General features: G+C 44.5%; 6 protein-coding genes across 10 annotated transcripts; 3 read left to right on the top strand and 3 right to left on the bottom strand.

Moving 5' to 3' along the window:
• Positions 1-790: 790 nt before the first annotated feature.
• On the bottom strand, positions 791-6,063 carry LOC117142494 (uncharacterized protein K02A2.6-like). Its single transcript, XM_033306524.1, has 2 exons — positions 5,820-6,063; positions 791-4,916 (listed from the first exon to the last, which is right to left on the bottom strand). Exon 2 carries the CDS (start codon positions 4,895-4,897, stop codon positions 881-883), a length of 4,017 nt encoding a protein of 1,338 aa, XP_033162415.1. The 5' UTR covers positions 4,898-4,916; positions 5,820-6,063; the 3' UTR covers positions 791-880.
• Positions 6,064-6,845: 782 nt separating this feature from the next.
• On the top strand, positions 6,846-8,533 carry LOC117142498 (neuropeptide F). The gene is made up of 3 exons (XM_033306532.1): positions 6,846-6,989; positions 7,934-8,213; positions 8,266-8,533. Exons 2-3 carry the CDS (start codon positions 7,938-7,940, stop codon positions 8,296-8,298), a joined length of 309 nt encoding a protein of 102 aa, XP_033162423.1. The 5' UTR covers positions 6,846-6,989; positions 7,934-7,937; the 3' UTR covers positions 8,299-8,533.
• LOC117142496 (synaptic vesicle glycoprotein 2B) lies at positions 8,113-10,608 on the bottom strand. 4 transcript variants are annotated; one of them, XM_033306528.1, is made up of 7 exons: positions 10,517-10,605; positions 10,134-10,458; positions 9,535-10,071; positions 9,333-9,477; positions 8,858-9,263; positions 8,746-8,793; positions 8,113-8,180 (listed from the first exon to the last, which is right to left on the bottom strand). In XM_033306528.1, exons 1-6 carry the CDS (start codon positions 10,548-10,550, stop codon positions 8,759-8,761), a joined length of 1,482 nt encoding a protein of 493 aa, XP_033162419.1. In that variant the 5' UTR covers positions 10,551-10,605; the 3' UTR covers positions 8,113-8,180; positions 8,746-8,758. The 4 variants fall into 4 exon arrangements, with proteins under 4 accessions (XP_033162419.1, XP_033162420.1, XP_033162418.1 ...); XM_033306529.1 differs by lacking the exon at positions 8,113-8,180 and having other exon boundaries at positions 8,650-8,793; positions 10,134-10,471; positions 10,517-10,608; XM_033306527.1 differs by lacking the exon at positions 8,113-8,180 and having other exon boundaries at positions 8,650-8,793.
• On the bottom strand, positions 10,599-11,594 carry LOC117142497 (ATP synthase mitochondrial F1 complex assembly factor 1). Its single transcript, XM_033306531.1, has 2 exons — positions 11,308-11,594; positions 10,599-11,251 (listed from the first exon to the last, which is right to left on the bottom strand). Exons 1-2 carry the CDS (start codon positions 11,550-11,552, stop codon positions 10,660-10,662), a joined length of 837 nt encoding a protein of 278 aa, XP_033162422.1. The 5' UTR covers positions 11,553-11,594; the 3' UTR covers positions 10,599-10,659.
• Positions 11,595-11,839: 245 nt separating this feature from the next.
• LOC117142495 (fatty acyl-CoA reductase wat) lies at positions 11,840-14,346 on the top strand. Of its 2 annotated transcripts, none has more exons than XM_033306526.1 (6): positions 11,840-11,919; positions 12,323-12,391; positions 12,477-12,774; positions 12,833-13,343; positions 13,409-14,120; positions 14,179-14,346. In XM_033306526.1, the coding sequence occupies exons 3-6, from the start codon at positions 12,586-12,588 to the stop codon at positions 14,264-14,266; spliced, it is 1,500 nt and encodes a 499-aa protein (XP_033162417.1). In that variant the 5' UTR covers positions 11,840-11,919; positions 12,323-12,391; positions 12,477-12,585; the 3' UTR covers positions 14,267-14,346. The 2 variants fall into 2 exon arrangements, with proteins under 2 accessions (XP_033162417.1, XP_033162416.1); XM_033306525.1 differs by having other exon boundaries at positions 11,851-11,919; positions 12,117-12,391.
• A 783-nt stretch (positions 14,347-15,129) lies between these two features.
• Positions 15,130-19,919, top strand: LOC117145328. The gene is made up of 10 exons (XM_033310930.1): positions 15,130-15,230; positions 15,281-15,393; positions 15,451-15,961; positions 16,017-16,728; positions 16,784-16,869; positions 17,914-18,099; positions 18,158-18,270; positions 18,330-18,840; positions 18,900-19,611; positions 19,672-19,919. The coding sequence occupies exons 1-10, from the start codon at positions 15,155-15,157 to the stop codon at positions 19,757-19,759; spliced, it is 3,108 nt and encodes a 1,035-aa protein (XP_033166821.1). The 5' UTR covers positions 15,130-15,154; the 3' UTR covers positions 19,760-19,919.
• The last annotated feature ends 30 nt before the right edge of the window (positions 19,920-19,949 follow it).

Here is a 19,949-nt window from a genome sequence, read left to right as displayed (position 1 = left end):
ATAATTGTTTGAAAATGTATTTCATAAAACAGGTGTTCTTCAAAGGACTATACATTTTAAGCGTTTATTGGGAAATATGCGTTAAATCGAACTACTACTGTACAGGCCGTGTTACGAAAAACATTCTAATAAATTATTTATACCCACAAAGGACAGACACATTATTATATATATATTAATATTGCTAATTTATTGCACTTTTCTCCACGTGGAGTAATGATAATAGTAATATAATAAAAAGTGCAGGAAGGTTCAGGGGACTTCGGCCAGACATTGTCCGTATCGCGGATGCTGTAATGAATGTTGATCGCAAGGTAAGCATACGGCAGAGATTTTCCAGTAGCCACCGCTACCGTATGTAACCGCCTATCTTGGCTCCGATTATTAGCAAAAGGCTAGTGCTCTATATTGCCGGTGGGTAATGGAACTGGAACTGGAGCTAAACTCTCAGACGAACAATGAGGAACCAACAATGTTGGATGCCAATTAGATTTAAATATAAAACGCTGCCGCCCGTCGCAAATGAATATCTAACGAGTTTAATTGGAGCGGTAATCACATCGACAGTAGCAGGGAAAGAGAACGGAGACAAAAATGAAAAAGAAAAACGCAGGTAAGTAAGTAATGGCTAGAGCGTTAATTAGTCAGAACGCTTATAACAAACATTAAGTTAATAACCATCCAGAAGAGCCAGAGAACCCGCTTCATGATGTCACGTTGTTGTGATACCACAAGCGAAAGCATATTACGTATGTAATGACCCGCTTAATCACAGTAATACACGTTAGGGTTTATGGCTTGTAATGAGTTAGTTTATTTGGTTTAATAATATTCGCGCACCCACTCCGCTTCACAGTTCGCACCCGAATAATCCCTTCTCTCACTCCTCTGCTGGGCGATCGTTCGCGCCTGTCCCGTCGCTGCTCTCTCGATGCTTGGTTGTTGGCAATGCCGGTTGCCACATCCCTCCTTTATTGACGAGTTTTAGCTTTAATGGCGGCAGGGGTGGCTGGATCCCGAGGCCTCCTTCTGTGGGCTGAAGTACTGCGACCTCTGAAGTTGGTGTTGATTCCGGTAGGCTGGCATCTGATTGCGGCGTTGGGCAGGAGGCTGGATACGTCTGGCTAGCCGGGACTTTCTTAAGATGTGAGGCATTTCTTGTTAGTTTTCTACCACCCCCTTCGATCACCACAATGTTATTGTGTCGTTCTAACACCGTAAATTCCGTCTTGTCGAAGTTTGATGTAAGTTTGTTTGGGAACACTACGTTTTTCAAAAGTACCTTGTCGCCCACTTCTATATCGACTTCCTTTGCCCCTCTTCTTTTGTCGGCTGCCTGCTTTCCCTTATATTTTCCAATAATGTCTTTATCTCTTTCCTCAGAGTCTAAGGTTTTCTCGTAGATATCCCCAACGCCTGGTATTTTGTCACGGATGACTCTGCTGAACATTAGCTTTGTGGGCGCTGACCCTGTTGTTCCATGTGGGGTTACATTGTACATCAAAATAAACTTTTGGATTTCCTCTTTGTAGTTTTTCCCATTTGCGTATGCTATTTTTAGGCGTTTCACAAGGGCTCTGTTCATGTTCTCAACTTCCCCGTTTGCTTGCGGCCAATACGGTGGGGTCCTAACCTGTTCAATGCCGCACGCTTTGCAGTAGTTAGAAAACTCCTCGCTTACATACTGGCGTCCGTTATCAGTTCGTAGGTACTCAGGATATCCCAGTCTACAAAAGATTTCTTTCATTGCCTCTATCAGGGTCGTTGAAGATATGGTTTTAAGAAACTTATGCTCCATATATCGTGAAAAATAGTCAATAAAGACTAGAACATATTCATTGTTAGGTAACGGACCTAGCAGATCCGACGCTACCCAAATCCACGGGCCAGTGGGAAAAGGATTTCTATCCATAGGCGGTGGTCGGATGTCTTGAGATACCAGGCAACAATCTCTGCAAGCTTTGACAAACTTTTCTGCCTCTCGGTCTATTTGTGGCCACCATACTTTGGACCGCAGGCGGCGTTTCATTGCTGTCTCGCCGGGATGACCTTCGTGGGCTAACTCCAGTATTTTCATTCTTAGAGATCTCGGCACGACTACTCGGTTTCCCCTCAACAGGAGCGAGCCAACCGCTGACAGCTCGTTACGAAACGGATAGAAGCTCACTGAACTATCAGGCTTCCAGGAGTCGTTTTCCAGGCAACCGATTGCGTCCATAATCTCTTCATCCCTCTTGGAAGATTCTGCTATTTCCGAGATTGTCATAGATTTTGGGATGGAGCTCTGTACGACGCGTAGGATGCTGTATTCCGTCCTGAGATCGATTGGTTCTACCGTAGATAGTTGGCAGAGACGAGACAACGCATCTGATATGTTGTCTTTTCCGGATTTATAGATAACGGTGAACGTATATGCCTGGAGTCGCAGCAGCCACCTTTCAATGCGGGCCGGGGGCTTGGATGTTGGTTTGAAAATGGCTTCCAAGGGTTTGTGATCGGTTACGAGTTCGAAGTGCAGGCCTGCCAGAAAGTAATAAAATTTCTCCACTGCCCAAACCAGTGCTAGGCTCTCCTTTTCCGTTTGGGAGTAGCGTTTCTCCACCTCCGACAGGGCCTTGCTAGCAAAGGTAATTATTAATGGTTCGTTGTCGACTTTGAATTGCAATAAGACAGCCCCAAGGGCAACCGGGCTAGCGTCCGCAATCACCCGAGTTCGATGTTTAGGATCGAAATATGATAGTTTGGGTACCTTGGATAGGAGATTCTTAAGGTTGTTGAAAGCATTTTTCTCGGCTTCGCCCCAGGTGAATTTGTTTTCAGTTTTCAGCAGTTTTCTTAGAGGATCTGTGTGACTTGCAAGGTCCGGAATGAACTTTCCGACGTAGGTTACCAAACCGAGGAAGCTCCGTGTTTCCTCTTTGTTCTTCGGGTCTCTGAAAGATCGGATGACGTCAATTTTCTCTGGGTCGACTTCTATTCCCTTGTCGGATAAAATATGTCCGAGGAATTTTAGTTTCCTTGTCTTCCAGATGCATTTCTCTTTATTCAGTAGGACATTATTTTCCTGGAATATCTCGCATACTTCTTTTACGGCGCTGTCGATTTCGAGGTCAGTTGCGCCAAAAATGATTATGTCATCGATGAAGTTCATGGCGTTAGGTACCGTAGATAACATCTGCTCCAGAAGGCGTTGAAAAATTTCGGGAGCAGAATTAACTCCAAACATCAAACGCTTATAGCGGAAAAGTCCCCTTGGGGTTATGAACGTTGTTATCTCCCGGCTCGATTCATCAAGGGCCACTTGGTGATAGGCGTCCTTGAGGTCTAGGCGTGCGAAGAATTTCGCCTCTTTGAGTCTGGTCATAAAGCAATCGAAAGTTGGTAATGGATAGTTTTCCCGTAGGATAGCTTTGTTTGCCAGTCGCATGTCGACACATAAGCGGATGTCCCCGTTCTCCTTAAACGCAAGCACGATGGGAGATATCCAAGCACTCGGACCCTTGACTGGTTCAATTATATCTCGACTCAGGGCTTCCCCCAGTTTTTCCATGACTTTGTCCTCGAGCGCTGCCGGGATTCGTCTCACCGGTTGTTGAACGGGTTTTACGTCATAATCGATAGAGAGCCTTACTTCAATGTTTTTCCAACTCGGAAAAGGCTCTATTTCTTCAATCCGGTTAATGTTTCTTCCCAGTCGGAGGACTTTTAACTCGATAGCTGTGTCTCGGCCCAACAGAGATTGTTCTCCATTTTCAATCACGTAAAATGAAGCAATCCCTTCGGCACCCGGCTCGACGGAAATTGGGGCCTCGAAAATACACATTACTCGAAGTAATTTATTAGAGGCATAGGCTCGGAATTGCTTTTCTGTATGGGTTCTTACGTTAAAGACTGTGGCCTTTCTCTTCACAAGCAGAGACCAGTCCGCGTGGCTGATAAGGTTAAACTTGCACCCCGAGTCAATGATTAAAGGAATTTCGCGGCCTCCCACTCGGCATCGTATGAACTCCTCTTCATCCTCGCTTGACACTCGAAAGCAATGTGCCTCGCCCTTTTTCAGTTTGGAGCTGGTGGCCTCCTCTTCGACAGATCGTATGTACGTGCGAGGCCTTTTTAGGTTATTCCTTTGGGACTTAGGGAATCGGCTGTTCAGGTTAGTTTGGCACTTCCTGGCATAGTGTCCAGGCTTCGAGCATTTATTGCAAGTCACATTTCTTGCCGGACATGATGGGTCATTGTGTGTGTGTCCGAATTTTCCACATCTGGGGCATTCCCCACTCTGCTTGAAACCACGATGTGCAATTTTACAGATGGGTTCCGCACTTGGTCTTGATGTCATTTCTTTTGATTCCTTGTTGATCTGCTCCTCAACCTGACATACTTCGATCACTTCCTCTAGTGAATTTTCCTTCCCCAGGAGTCTTTTCTTGAGGTCTAGAGGTGCCCACACATCTATAATTTTATCCTTAAGACATATATCCTCAATCTCCGCTTTTGAGGATCCAAATGCACATCGTTGCATTTGTTGACGGAGTCGCAGCAAGAAATCCCCAAAGCTTTCTGTGTCCAACGGTGTCAGACTTCTGAATAGATGTCTCTCAAACGTTGAGTTCTGCTTTGGTGAGAAGTGTTTATTTAGATGGTCGATGAGGATTTTGTAGATGTCTTCTTTATTTCCGTCGCAGGGCTCAACTAGCGCACCAGGTAGGGAGAATACTACTGACTGTAGCTGGACTCCTCCCAAAAGCAGTAGCTTACTCCTCTTCTGCTTCTCGGTAACAATGCCCTCGGCCTCGAGGTATATTGTAAATGCCCTCAACCACTTCTCCCATTCATTTCGGAGGATTGCCTTGTCGATCACCTCGCACAGAAACGGTTTAATGACACTGTCGGTCATTTTAAATACGGGACCTAGACTTGGGGTTTAAAAAAAATACATTATTAGATTTATGACTTGACTTGTAATTAATACCCGGCCCTCTTAGGAGCTTGTAATTATTACTCAGTCTCAGTTCAATAATACCTCCAATTTACATTTGGGGTTTAGTTGTTTAACTTTTTCCTTTTTAATTTTATTAATTCTTTTGGCTTGTGGAGAGAATACTGCTCCACCCGACCTTTAACCTTCTGTTTACCACTCAAACCGATTACTCAGCTCTTTTCTTACAAGCTTGTAATGTTATCTTTTTTTTCTTTTTTTTTTATTAGATTCTTTTATACAAATTTTTTTTTTATTTATATATTTTCGTGTTCCGTTTCTTTTATTTTTTCTAAATATGCTTTGGCTTGTACCACTACTCAGCTCCTCTATTTAGAGCTTATAATGCGTACTCGGCCCTTGCAACTCTTTGGTTGCTAGAGAAATTTCTCAATCAATCACCTTTCAGGCTTGTAAAGAGTATTACTCTTTACCCGGCCTTATTAGTTATTTTTTTTTTTTAAATCTCCTGGTTGCTAGAGAGTGTCTCTCTAACTCACCTTCTCTTAAGCTTGCGAAGAGTAATCTCTTCACTCAGCCTATCTGTCGGAGTGCATGTGTGTTGGATGAGAGTGAGTGAAAAATTATGCATACAGAATCACTGATTCTGCTTTGTGCTTAAAGTCAGTTTATGTTGGCAACGTGCAATCTGCACTCCCGCAGCTTATTCTTTCTCTCCTCTTTCTTAACACTTTCACATATGTATATGCCGGTAAGCCCATTCAATCACACACACACTCACGTCCAGCCTATATCACGCCAGTCGTTTACCGTAATTTCGCGCCCTTTTCCCTAATTCATCAAATTTTCCAAGGTTTTAGTTATTATTATTATCATTTACCGATTTTTCCACTCGTCGCCAATGTAATGACCCGCTTAATCACAGTAATACACGTTAGGGTTTATGGCTTGTAATGAGTTAGTTTATTTGGTTTAATAATATTCGCGCACCCACTCCGCTTCACAGTTCGCACCCGAATAATCCCTTCTCTCACTCCTCTGCTGGGCGATCGTTCGCGCCTGTCCCGTCGCTGCTCTCTCGATGCTTGGTTGTTGGCAATGCCGGTTGCCACAACGTATACGCACCGTAGCCACTGGCAAGCAGATTACAGCACTGATTGTCCGATTGAATCGCTATTGAAATGACTTAACCGCCTGACCCCAAATTAAATAGCAATGGGAAGTCGAGCAGCGCACTTAATACCTCATCGGGACGGGTGGGTTGCGTATCGTATCGTATCGCAATCAGCGTCGCCGTCTAAGCCAACAGTTATTAAACAATAATCAAAATACTATAATTAATGATACAGAGCCGCAGCTCGCTGACGCCAGCGAAGGCGGAAGGAGGATTGCAGCTAGGCAGCTAGTCAGCCAGGCTGTGAGCACATAAATCAGAGAACCCAAACGAGAACGAATTCAGGTGGGGTAGTGGCAGGCACTATAATCCTGCTTATCGAAAATTTGTCATTTATTCAGTTATGCGTAATTCTGCTCCTGATAGCCCCGTTTTTAGATATCTCGTTAGCCAACTGTCACTATTTGTTAGCGCCCGCCAATCTCCGTTCTCTGTTCTCCGTTCTCCATTTTCCATTCTCCATTCAACGCTCCCATTTCCATACCGCCCACCCACTTCGCTTGCCACTCCCACTCCCGGTGGCTCTTCCGTTCCAGCTGCTGCGAAAGTTTGAACGCGACAGCAGCCACATAATTAGCCTGCATATGAAAACATTTTAGAGGTTTCGCCCGGTGTTCGTTTCGTTTCGAATCGTTTGGCCAACTTCCGTTCGCTTCTGCTCGGGATCTGGATTGGAGGTGGGAGAGTGGGCTGGTCGGCGATGATAAGCCGGGCACATCCTCCAGCCGGGGACTCCTATAAATACCTGTTGCCAATGGCTTTCGGCCAACATTTATTCACGGTCGCGTCCGCTGATTACACAGTCACACAGTCCGACGAACAATTGCATTGTGACACCGCTGCGCTTTCCAATACTCAAACTCCCAGTTGATCCAGGTAAGGGTTTTCAAACGGAACAACACCCAGGCCCGCTGCCCCGTAAATCACTTAGACACTTATGGTAGATAGATATATCAAATAATATAGTCAAACAATGAGCTGTCATTTAGAGCAGGTATGACAAGTAAAAGCGCTTTCTTAGAACTATTTTATGTGCTCTTTAGTACGAATAGGCCGTAAAACTGTGATTCATAGCCACATCCTTTCGGTGGGCGCAAGTTGGCCCTAACTAGAGGCTAAGTGCCTTATAATTCTCGTAATTCTCGTAATTATAGGCTTTATTTGCTTTTTTCCGGGCCGAAGTATGAGCAGCTTGCGTCAGTCCCGCCCAAAAATCATTGAGGGACCATAAGTGACGGCAGTAAGCTTGTACGATCACTTAACCGAGTTATAGCCGAGTTTTAGTCAATTAGCATACTAGATTGCCCGCTATTAAGTGAGGCCCTCCAAAGATCCAGACCCCTAAATAGGTCCCCGAGCGATACGAGATCTAAATTACTCAATATTGGTAGTTAATTCTAAGGTTTTTCTACCCTGTCATCGATTATTGTAAATGGAAAAACACCATCTAATTATAAACAAACATTGTTACGCTCACGTGTTTTACTAAACTATTCATTTTTATCGATTCTGTAAAAAAACTATTATAAATTACCATCGGTAATATGTGTGCACATAAAATTATATATCAAAAAGACTCAGAAAATAACCGAAATTTAGTGAACAAGCAAAACATTCGCTTTTATATGCTATTGCTAATTTTTTGCGACCTTCCCTAACTTTGCAAATTATTGAAATGTTAGCTTGCCTTTTGCTTTCCCATGACAAATTACTAAAAAAAAACAGTGATAATTAAATTAAGCTTAACTGAGTTAAGATAATTTATAGCTCTAAAATGATTCACAAAGTATCCTACATAAACCTACATTGACCATTCATAGAACTATGTGCCAAACAATGCGTTGCATCCTGGTTGCCTGTGTGGCCCTCGCTCTCCTCGCCGCCGGCTGTCGAGTTGAGGCGTCCAACTCCAGACCCCCACGGAAGAACGATGTCAACACCATGGCCGATGCCTATAAGTTCCTGCAGGATCTGGACACCTACTACGGGGACAGAGCCCGCGTTCGGTTCGGAAAGCGCGGATCGCTGATGGAAATCCTGAGGAATCACGAGATGGACAACATAAATCTGGGAAAAAATGTTAACAACGGAGGAGAATTGGTAATCGAGAAATAACTGACTTTGGGCGGAAAATTATAGATTTATGTTACAGGTGCGCGGTTTTAATGAGGAGGATATATTCTAAATCCACTTTAGGCGACCATGGCAACGTCACTAACTCATGATTATAGTTATTAGCATACGCATTTTAATTTCAATTGTTTTTCGGGGCAATAGTTTAACGTGCTAGGAAAGAAAAAGTAGTTGCAGCTACAGAATTAAGTATTTACTCTAGTCTTGATGTCGGTTAAATAAATGAATTACCCCAATAATCGATGTTAAAACTTAAATAAAGGGTGCAAAGATCAAATGGTGGTTTTCACTTCAGCAGCATAATTAAAGATGGACTATAAGATGAAACCCAAATATACAACTTGCTATCACAAGTATACTACAAGTCTCTCTTATGAAAACCCAAAGACATTACATACTTGCCTACTTTTGGGCCTATCTTTAATTTGGATAACATGGCTTAAGAGCGATTACTTCAGTAAATACACATTAAGTGAATTCATAGCACCTCATATCTTACATATTCCTCGAAGTCACAATGGCAAGTACCCCTCCATACAAGCGGCAACTGTAGGTAAAGCAATTAAAAATGGGATAAACAATATTCAAGGATCATTGGCATTGCATCTTACTCAATGGTAGTATGGAGATCGCCAACAGAAAGAGTTCGCAGTTGTACTGGATCTTGGAGCCCACCAACATGGCTCCAAACGCCGCTCCGCATCTGCACCACATCAAGCTGATGCAGAGGGCCTTGCCGCGCAGGTAGGTGGGCACGAAAACCAATAGGGAACCACCGAGCAGCCCAATTATAATGCCGGGAAAAGCGATTAGGAACACGAGCGAAAAGAGCTGCAACATTTGGTTGGTGGAAAATATAAGCAGGAATCCAAATGTCGAGGAGGCCACCAGGGAGAAGACGAACATCACCTTCTTGTGCACGCAGAATAGCGATGCCCAGGATATGTTGTACAGCAATACATAGACAAATCCCAGAATAAAGGAATCGTTGAAGCCCTTAAAGGAGTCACTGCAGACCTGGTAAATTATGAAGAAGTTAATTTTTAAAACGTTGGCAGGATAGCTAGCGGAGGATCCTTGGCTTACCACGTCCAAGTCCGATTCAGTTTCAATAAACGGGCCCGTTTCTGGAACAAAAAGTACCCCGCAGAAGGTCATGCCATTCGTGTTCCCTTGCCTCATATTACAACGGTTTCGCATGGCCGTATACCAAATACCCAGGCCGTGTGTCCTGGGAATTATTGGAATAAGCAAAGGATAACAAACCTAGCCACCAATCGATACTTACAGCAGCCCTAGGACGAACATAACCATGCAAACGCACGTGAAATAACCGCCATAGGGCTTCCGAACGAGGGGCATCGCATCGTCGAGCATGGAGCGAAAAAAGTTCTGGTGCTCCTTCCGCCGCTTGACCTGAACGTGCTCCTGGTAGGTGAGTAAACGTTTCACTTGATCTTCGCTAAGAGTACGTCCAGTGTTCTTTCGGGAAATCCACTCCATAGTATCTAAACCTCTTTTCGTCTCGCCAATCATGAGCAAAAACTTGGGGCTTTCCGGCAAAAAGAGCAACAGCAAAAAGGCAACCACGCCCGGCAGAATGTACAGACAACCCAAAACCCGCCAAGGTCTTAGTGTCAAGGAGCCCATCAACTCCTCCTCAAACTCTATTAGGCCCGAGCTGAGAAAGAGTGTAGCCCACGCCGGGCACGAGATCATGGCAAAGCCAGTAAACATGTACAAGTGAGTAATGGAACGGACCATAATCCGGTGCGAACAGAACTCACTTAGGTAGGTGGCTGCCACGAAGCTGGGTCCAGCCACACTGAAGGAAAGCGGAAATTTCTAAGTGTACACTGTGGTCTTCGATCTCCTCATGGTACTCACAAAATACATGTGATGAAGCGCATCACAAAGAAGCCAGTGAATGTTACCGTGAACATGGAAGCCACTGAACACAAGTTGCTTATAGTAATGGTCCGCAAAAGCGTCCAACGACGACCTTTCTTGTCAGTGATGTAGCCCCAGAAGTAGGAGGAGCATATAATGCCCATAAAGCCGGCCGCTGTTAGCGAGGCCAACTGTGCCTCATTCATGCGGAGGTCGCAGACGGCCGCCGGACCAATAATACCCATGCCCATTGTTTCTTGGATGGTGAGCATCTGCAGAAGACCGAGCGTCAGAGTGGCAAAGAGATGGACCCTTCCGAAACCTGTGGGCGTGAGCTATGCTTGTGCATGCCAAGCGTTTCTTGACGTTTGAATATTTACCAATATCTTCCATCACCGCATCAAAGTGCTCCATCTTGTGTGCATTGGCTATGAAGACTTAAATTTTGAAAAACGAATACTGTTTCGTGTTTAATATATCCTTGTCGTGTTTGTTCTGTTTATTTTGATTAAAATCGCAGGGCCTAGACCAGCTGTATGTTCTCAACTTCCTTAATTAGATCCATGTGCTTGAACTCGTCCGGCTTGCGGGTAAAAGTCTCCAGTAAGCGCAGCTTACCCTCGTCGGGCTTCAGGTAGAACATCTGCAACTCATTGGCCAGACACTGAGCCTCCTGGGCTGTGAGTACCTTAGTGTCGTATTCGCCGCGCATAAGAACCACACCCTTGTCTTGGACCTCGGTATAGTGAACCAGTGTGAGACACTCCGGAGCGTTCTCATGGTGCACCTGGTACGCCAAAAGCGGAGTGAAGTGCACGGTGTTGGCGGCGAACTGCAGCATGACGAACTCGAATCCCTCACTGCGGGGCAGCGGCAGCAGAAAGACGGGGTGCTCCTTGGCGCGCGCCATGAGGTTCTCGTACTGAGATGTGCTTAGAGTGGCGGCCAGGACCTCCTTGGTCTTATGGTACTCCAGCCAGATCTGGGAAACCTCTTCGGCGGTCTTGTCCTCAATCAATTCCAGTTTCATGATATCAGTGAGTTTCTTGTGGGGCAGTTCAGCCGCCTGCTCAGCCTGCAGTTTTTGCTTGGGATTAAGGAGCTCGGAGTAGGACCTGGAATTGGCAAGGGATCAGCTTTGGATTCTTTCGTGCCCGAAATCTGAGCATACCTGGCCTGGCTCTGGCCATCTTTAATGGGATTCAACACACGCTCCACGCGATCGAGGAACTCCTCAGCCGAAGTCTGCTGCAACTTGGCAATCTTGCTCGCGTACTTGGAGTAGTAGGGATTGTCCTCCTTCAGCTTCTCGATAGCCTCCTCGGCACGTCGCGCGGCGGACATGGTGATTGTGCGGTTCGCCGTCAAAGAGTTATTCAGGAAAACGCGAAAAAGCAATTTCTTGGCGCATGCCATTTCCTCACCTCACATCAAAAATTATACAACTAGACAGCTGATTCGGATTGTCAATAGGAAAATCGATACTATGTATATCGATAGTTGGCTCTAGCGATGGGTGATAGGCGCGTTAAGACTTTTTCTACATGACATACGCGATGCTCAAAATGATTATTTTATTTATTTTTTTTTTTTTCTGTGACATAAAATGTTAGCTGCAGACCATATTTCGTCTAGGCTGCCATGACGTTTTAAAACAAATTCAGTTAGTTTCTTAATTCAGATGTAGGCAATTGCAAATATACATTTTTTACAGTTATTACTACCTTGGCGGGAAAACATCCGAAGTTGATAAACTTGAAATATTCACATTTCCAACACAAAGGTAAAGCGTAACATATTTATGTCGACATTTTAGCAAATAAGTATTTAAAAATATACATTAATATTTTTGATAAAGGTATATCAGCTGTTATCGTCAACTAATCTAAAGTCTTCAATCATTTTTATTTATTTCACAAAAAATCCTTTTGTTTAATCTTTAAATTTGTTTATATTAATCACTATAAAATTGTTTAATAGGAAACGACACTGACATCCAGTAAACCCTACAATCAAGAAATGGTTCGCATTTCATAAACTTACTTGAAATCCGTACTTAGACCTCCTTTGTAGCGCATTTGGTTAGCAAATAGGCTATACTCGATTAAAAGAATATGGAAATGAACATATAGGGAAATAAGACAGGGGTGCAGTAATAAAGTACACTTAACAATTTATTTAAATAGCTAACAACTTTTACTACTTTCGGGAGCCCTTACCCTGGCATACAATAAAATTGGAAACCAGATGCGCAAGTAAGTTCTATAATATTATTCGTGATTACCAGCCCTGGGTCTTCAGTTCACCGCACGGTCGAAAATTTTGTATAAATATCCGCAGTGAATTCAAGGTGATTTACATTAAAGCCGTTCTTTGTTAAAAACGAATGCAACATTTGCTTCGGATAGACTTATCGCCGCCAATTAAAGCGTAAACCATACTTCTAAAAATGGATACGGATATTCAAAGATGCTTTCGGAGCAAAACGGTGTTCCTAACGGGAGCCACCGGCTTTTTGGGAAAAGTCGTTATTGAGAAACTTTTGCGGACCACGGAGGTGAAACGCATCTATGTGTTGATTAGACCAAAGCGCGGAGTTGAGATTAAGGATCGGATTATCACCTGGTCAAAAGACGCGGTATGTAAGGGAATTGGTAGGTAAGGAAAAGTATACTCACTCGAAAGGTTTTGAAAAGGTATTTGAACTGCTGCTGAAGTCCAAGCCGGAGGCACTTCAAAGAGTATGTCCCATCGCTGGGGATTGCCTCGACTTTGATTTGGGAATCAGCGAGAATGATCGAAGACTTCTGGCCTCCGAGGTGCAGATTGTCATCCATGGAGCAGCCACCGTGCGATTCAATGAGCCGCTTCACGTGGCCCTGGCCATCAACACAAGGGCCACCAAGCTGATGATTCAACTGGCCAAGGAGATGAGGCAGCTGGAGGCCTTCGTTCATGTATCGACCGCCTTCTCCAACTGCGTTATCTACAACATCAAGGAAAATTTCTACCCCGAGCATCTGAACTGCAGTTCTGATAAGGTGCTCGCCATGGCTGAGCTGATGAGTGACGAGCTTCTGGACAACATGGAGTCAGCGCTCCTTGGCTCGTTTCCCAACACGTACACGTATACCAAAGCACTGGCCGAGGATGTGATCCTGAAGGAAGCGGTTGGCTTGCCACTTTGCATCTTTCGACCGGCAGTCAGTAAGTGATCATTCTTACGTACCCAGTCTGCATCTTGTTTTGGCTAAGATGTTTCCCTCACCCAGTTATTGCGGCCCACAAGGAACCCATCTCCGGCTGGATAGACAACATGTACGGACCAATGGCCATTCTTTTCGGGGTGGCCCGTGGAGTACTGCGCATTGCCACCATCGATCACAATGCCGAGGCAAGCCTGGTGCCCGTGGACTACTGTGCCAATTTGACTCTGGCCTGCACCTGGAAGACCATTGACGAAGGCAACGGGATGGGAACACAGGAAACCCCTGTCATCTACCAACTGGCGCCCATTGAGCAGAACAAGATCACCCACGGGGAGTTCATTCGACACGCTCTCGATGGACGCACAAACTGCCCGCTGACCAAGATGATATGGTATCCCTTCATCCACTGCATCACAGTGCCGTGGCTCTTCCCGCTGGCAGCTTTCTTCTATCATACGTTGCCAGCCTACTTCTTTGACCTGGCTCTCTGGCTGAGTGGCCGGAAGCCCAGACTAGTAAAAGTTTACCAGAAGATCCACAAGACTCTCGGCATCCTGGGACCATTCGCCTGCAAGAGCTGGCGCTTCGACATGCGGAATACGGATCACTTGAGGCAGCAGATGTCGGAGGAGGATCGAAGGATATACTACTTCGATATGGTCAGCCTCAACTGGAAGGAATACTTCCTTCAAGCTCTGCGCGGCATGAGACAGTTCCTGGGAAACGAGGCACCCACTCCAGAGTCCATTGCACAGGGCAAGAAGCTCATTAAACGGTAATTTCCATTGTCTACTATTTCTTACAAAGTATAATTTATATAATTTGTATTTTAGTTTGAAGCTGCTCCATCATATCCTGCAAGGTGTCCTCTGTTTTGTGGCACTACTAGCACTGTGGTCGTTGGTAAGGATCCTAGTCTGATACAGAAGTACCCACCGACTCGCTCGCGTAATTGCGTCATGGAATTAAATAAATATATTCAAAACATATAATGTAGCGTATGACATGTCTTTTATTTCATTACTTGAATGGTAGCTATAAGGTTTTTCCCTCACGAGTCGATCTGAATAGGTGCACTGAATGACACAATCGATTGCATAAAGACTAGGCAACTGGTTACATCAAGAGGTTATATATAGTATGCACTTATTATAGTGTAGTATTTTTCTTAATTGAATTCGCTCTCTGCTAATCCATTGATTAAACCTTATTAAAATAAATAGGCCATAAATTGGTAAGTGGTATGATATAACATGTATATGAGGGGTTCCTATACAGAAGACATGGTCGAGCACTTATACGGTGTCGTAGTCCCGAGTGGATACATATATGCGATTATGTAACACGACTAATCGGGAACTTCTAACACGTGCCCATAAAATATTTATATACGCGGAAATTCAAAGTCATCGCATGCACTTTATCATTTACCATTCATACATACATATGCTCATATGAATTTCGCACAAAAGAAGGCAGCTCGATACTAAGTTTCGAATAAAATTTTAAATTTCAAATTAAATGCACCATGGGTGTTTTCATTGATAAACAAAAATATAATTAATAAATACAACCACGACTTTGAGCGAAACAACCCAATTAATTAGCTATACCCAAAAAATACACTTTCGCTGCTTTTGGAGCACGAGCTCCTCCCTAAAACGGGAGTCCATTGGGTGTCTTGAATATGCTGAACTCGACCTTTGTTGGGTGTAACTTATAGATTCCCAAATAAATAGAAGCGCTAGTTTGGAATCACTTTTCAGTTCACTGGCTCGCGACGCGTTCAAGTACCTTACTCGGAACAAAATGGATAGTGAGATACAAGGATTCTTTAAGAACAAGACCGTGTTCCTTACGGGTGGCACTGGATTTCTGGGCAAAGGTACCCCACTCTTCGAATCTTTTCGCAAGCTCATGGAGTGTGCTTTTCAGTGATCACTGAGAAACTACTGAGGACCACGGAAATCAATCGGATTTACTCCTTAATTAGACCTAAGCGTGGAGTTCCCATCCAGGACCGAATCACGACCTGGGCGAAGGATCCGGTGAGTGATATTCAGTGGTAGAGTGACAGATGCGTCCTGACCCCTCGTGTTTCGAAGGTGTTTGAGGTGCTCCTAAGGATGAAGCCAGATGCCTTGCAGCGGGTTTGTCCCATCGCGGGCGACTGCCTGGATTCGGATCTGGGTATAAGCCCATCGGATCGGCGGATCCTGACCACCGAGGTGCAGATTGTAATCCATGGAGCCGCCACCGTGCGATTCGACGAGGCTTTACACCTCTCCCTGGCCATCAATGTGCGTGCCACCCGTCTGATGCTTCAGCTGGCCAAGCAGATGACCCAGCTGGTGTCCTACGTTCACGTATCCACTGCCTACTCCAACTGCGTGGTGCACGACATCGCAGAGCGCTTCTATCCGGAGAACTTGAACTGCAGTTCGGATAAGATCCTGGCCGTGGGTGAACTGGTAAGCAGTAAATTACTGGACGCGATGGAACCGAGCCTCGTTGGCTCCTTCCCCAACACGTACACCTACACCAAAGCCCTGGCCGAGGATGTGATCATGCGGGAGGCGGGCAACCTGCCATTGTGCATTTTCCGACCGGCGATCAGTAAGTGCACCAGATCGGGAATAACCTTCAAAAGCTGCAACTTAAATATTCCCAGTAATGTCCACTTACAAGGAGCCCCTGGTTGGATGGGTGGACAACCTATTCGGACCACTGGCCCTCTGCTTTGGCGGAGCTCGCGGTATAATGCGGGTCACCACGGTGGACCCAACTGCCAAGATCAGCATGGTTCCCGCTGACTACTGCGTAAATGTGGCATTGGCTTGCGCGTGGAAAACGGCGGAGAAATCCGTACTGAGTGGAAAGGTCACGACGCCCCCCATTTACGCGTTTGCACCCAGCGAGAATAACCTGCTGAGCTATGGCAACTTTGTCAAATCATCTATTATGTATCGGGACATCATACCGCTGACCAAGATGCTGTGGTATCCCTTCGTCCTGTGCATCTCCACCACATCCCTATTTCCGCTGGCCGCCTTCTTCCTACATACCCTTCCCGGTTACTTCTTCGATATGCTGCTGCGTCTTAAGGGTCGGAAGCCCATACTCGTGGATCTGTATCGGAAGATTCACAAGAATATCGCCGTTCTGGGTCCCTTCTCTAGCACCACCTGGAACTTTGACATGACCAACACAAAGGAGCTAAGGGAAGCCATGTCCAAGCAGGACCGCAACCTTTACGACTTCGACATGGCCCAGTTGGATTGGGATGACTACTTCAAGGCCGCCATGTATGGAATGCGTCTCTACATTGGCAAGGAGAAACCCACCGCGGAGTCCATTGCCAAGGGACTGAGGCTGAGGATGCGGTGAGTTTCAAAATGACACTTTCCAATCGTTTTATTTAACATAACATTTTGGCAGCCTGAAGGTCCTGCACTATGCATTCGCATCCTCGCTGGTTTCATTAGCTGGTTACGTCCTGTATTCGCTGGCCAGACTTGTAGTTTAATTTCCGCAGAGGGATTAGATGTCCTCAACAGACCTAACGATATGACATGATATTTTGAGGTCCTGAAAACTTGTATGCTTAAATTTATAATCAAAAATAAAATATTAAAACTAAAAATCTAGTGTCATAAATACAGTTTGCGGTATTTATAAAGTTTTGGTACGGAATCCTTGCCATTAAAGTCTTTGGGATGCGATCTTTTTGGTTTATTCATCACCTTTCGATTGCTGGATCACTTGATATGATAAAAAGATTATAGCACATTTGTATTACTTCGTAATGCTACTCAACTAATTTAAGCAACTAAACAATGCGGTACAAGGCAAACATATATTTTAAAACTTTTACATTTGTCTTTTTAGGTGGATGCCTAAAAGTATGCTTTGAAAAATAAAATAATTTCTAAGGTAAGCGAATTTTTAGTCTTTTTCAACAAATTTTAAAAGGCTTGCATTCGTTGAAAAGATTCGCAGGTAACCAATTTATTTATTACAAATTTATTTTTTAAACATCTAGAAATCTATATTTCTTTGTGTAATTCGTATGCTGAAGGCTTAATGTGCAAAAAAATTCGGCTTACGTTTTTCAGCAGTTTTTAAATATGTAAATTATTTGCTAAAAGGGGAATTGGAAATTGGCAAAATTGGATCCCAAAAGCTGATAGAAAATATTACCACACAAAACAAATATTTTTGAGTCTCTGCAAACTTTTTCTTGAAGTAAAACCAGGAAGAAGATTTCTTATAAGATATGCATTTCATTTGTGAGTTAAGCCAATCAAATTGGCGTGCAGCAAGAACTTTAAATATTTAACAAAATTTCCAATTGTGCTGCAAAAGTGTTTAAATTAAAACAAACGAGCATGGATGACAGTGCAGTTATCAAATGTTTCAGCGCCAGCCGAGAACCGAGAAATGCAATCCAAGCATAGCTGTGACTATTCATTAGGTGATTCAAGTGTATTTGATATAATTTAGCATACGATTGGCCGGGTCACTGTACAAATGGCACTGCGTCTACCGTCGCAAAAAAATATAAAAAGCGCGACCATACCCAATTGATTTCCTATTGAAGTGTGTCTTTAACTCGCAAACATCGCATCGGTGGAATTCGATTAGAACGACGCCGAACAAAATCGTATCCAGAACGAAAATGGACGACGGCATCCAAGGATTTTATAAAGACAAGGTGGTGTTCCTAACAGGCGCCACCGGGTTTCTGGGAAAGGGTATGAGCCGAGGAAAGGAATCCACGAGAACTGGTTTGTTTCATCTACATTTTCCTAGTGATTATTGAGAAGCTCTTGCGAACAACGGAACTAAAACGTATCTACGCTATGATGAGACCCAAAAGGGGAAAGGATATTCAGGAACGTCTTGCCATATGGCAGAAGGACCCGGTAAGTCAAAAGTTCCAACAAGTTAGAGCCCCTCATAGGATTTGCTTTCACTATTCAAGCTTTTTGAAGTACTGCTAAAGACAAAGCCAGATGCACTGAAGCGAATCTTTGTCATCGCAGGCGACTGTCTGGACCCCGATCTGGGCATTAATAGGTCAGATCGCCAGCTCCTAGTTTCTGAGGTGCAGATAGTCATCCATGGAGCAGCCACGGTGCGTTTCAATGAACCACTTCATGTGGCACTGGCCATCAATACACGTGCCACCAGACTGATGCTCCAGTTGGCCAAGGAGATGCAGCACCTGGAGGCCTATTTGCACATTTCAACGGCGTTCTCCAACTGCGTTATTTTTCGCATCGAGGAGAAATTCTATCCCGAACACCTGACCTGCGACTCGAACTCGGTTCTGGCCATGAGTGAGCTACTGAGTGAGCAAATGATGGACAAACTGACGCCCGCTCTAGTTGGGGACTTTCCCAACACCTACACCTACACCAAAGCCCTGGCGGAGGATGTAGTCCTACGGGAGTCCGGCGATCTTCCCCTGAGTGTCTTCCGACCATCAGTCAGTGAGTATTCAATGTGGTTCAAAGGGAAAAGAATCCCTCTATACATACATTCATCACAGTAATTGCGACCCATGAGGAGCCTGTTTCCGGTTGGATTGATAATTTCTACGGACCCATTGCTCTCATTTACGGCGTGGGCCATGGAGTCCTCCGCCTGACCACCTTCGACAAAGATGGCCTTGCCAGCTTGGTGCCCGTGGACTACTGTGCAAATGCGGCTCTGGCTAGCATATGGCAAACATCCAAAGAGAAGTCCCAACGAAATGCCATATCCCAGCCCTCCATCTACACCTTAGCTCCGAGTGAAAATAATCTACTAGTCAACAAGGACTTCATAAACCACTCACTGATCGTCCGGAAGGATTTTCCACTTACCAAGATGATATGGTACCCGTTCATGCACAGCATCTCAAATCCACGACTTTTCCCCTTTGCCGCCTTCTTCTATCACACTTTACCAGGCTATTTCTATGATCTAGCCCTGAGACTCACGGGAAGAAAGCCTTATCTGGTGAAGCTGTACAGAAGTATACATGCCAACATTGCGGTACTAGAGCACTTTTCGCACAACAGTTGGCACTTTGAGACGAAGAGCACGGATCAGCTGAGAGTGATGATGTCTCCGGAGGATCGGCGAATGTACAACTTCGATATGGAGGCTTTGGACTGGAAAAAGTATTTCCGGAAGGCACTCTTCGGCATGCGACTTTACCTGGCCAAGGAACCTCCAACGCGGGAATCTCTCGAACAGGGTCGGCGACTCTTTTATCGGTAGGTTTTTGTGAAAAGATGTTCTATATTTGCATAAAATTATATCATTTACATAATTAGATTGAAAATCCTGCACTACAGCTTTGTGACCCTACTCTGCGTCATAGCTGGAATCCTATTGTGGACTCTTGTCAGGCTGCTCATTTAATCTAATGGACTCAATCTGAGCTCGAACTAAGAAAAACCTTGGGTGTTCATTGAATAGACTGTAGTTTATACGTTTAAGAAATAAACGGACAATTAAAATTAAAGAAATAAGATCGAATTGGAATCGTCCAATCGGAATTCCGATTTAACTAAATAGTAAACTCGGCAGCGTATATTTCATATATTTATAA

This window comes from Drosophila mauritiana, chromosome 3R (genome assembly GCF_004382145.1).
Source record: "Drosophila mauritiana strain mau12 chromosome 3R, ASM438214v1, whole genome shotgun sequence".
NCBI lineage: Eukaryota > Metazoa > Arthropoda > Insecta > Diptera > Drosophilidae > Drosophila > Drosophila mauritiana.
The sequence above is the reverse complement of the archived record's forward strand: the minus strand, read 5'-3'. Positions and strand labels throughout refer to the sequence as shown.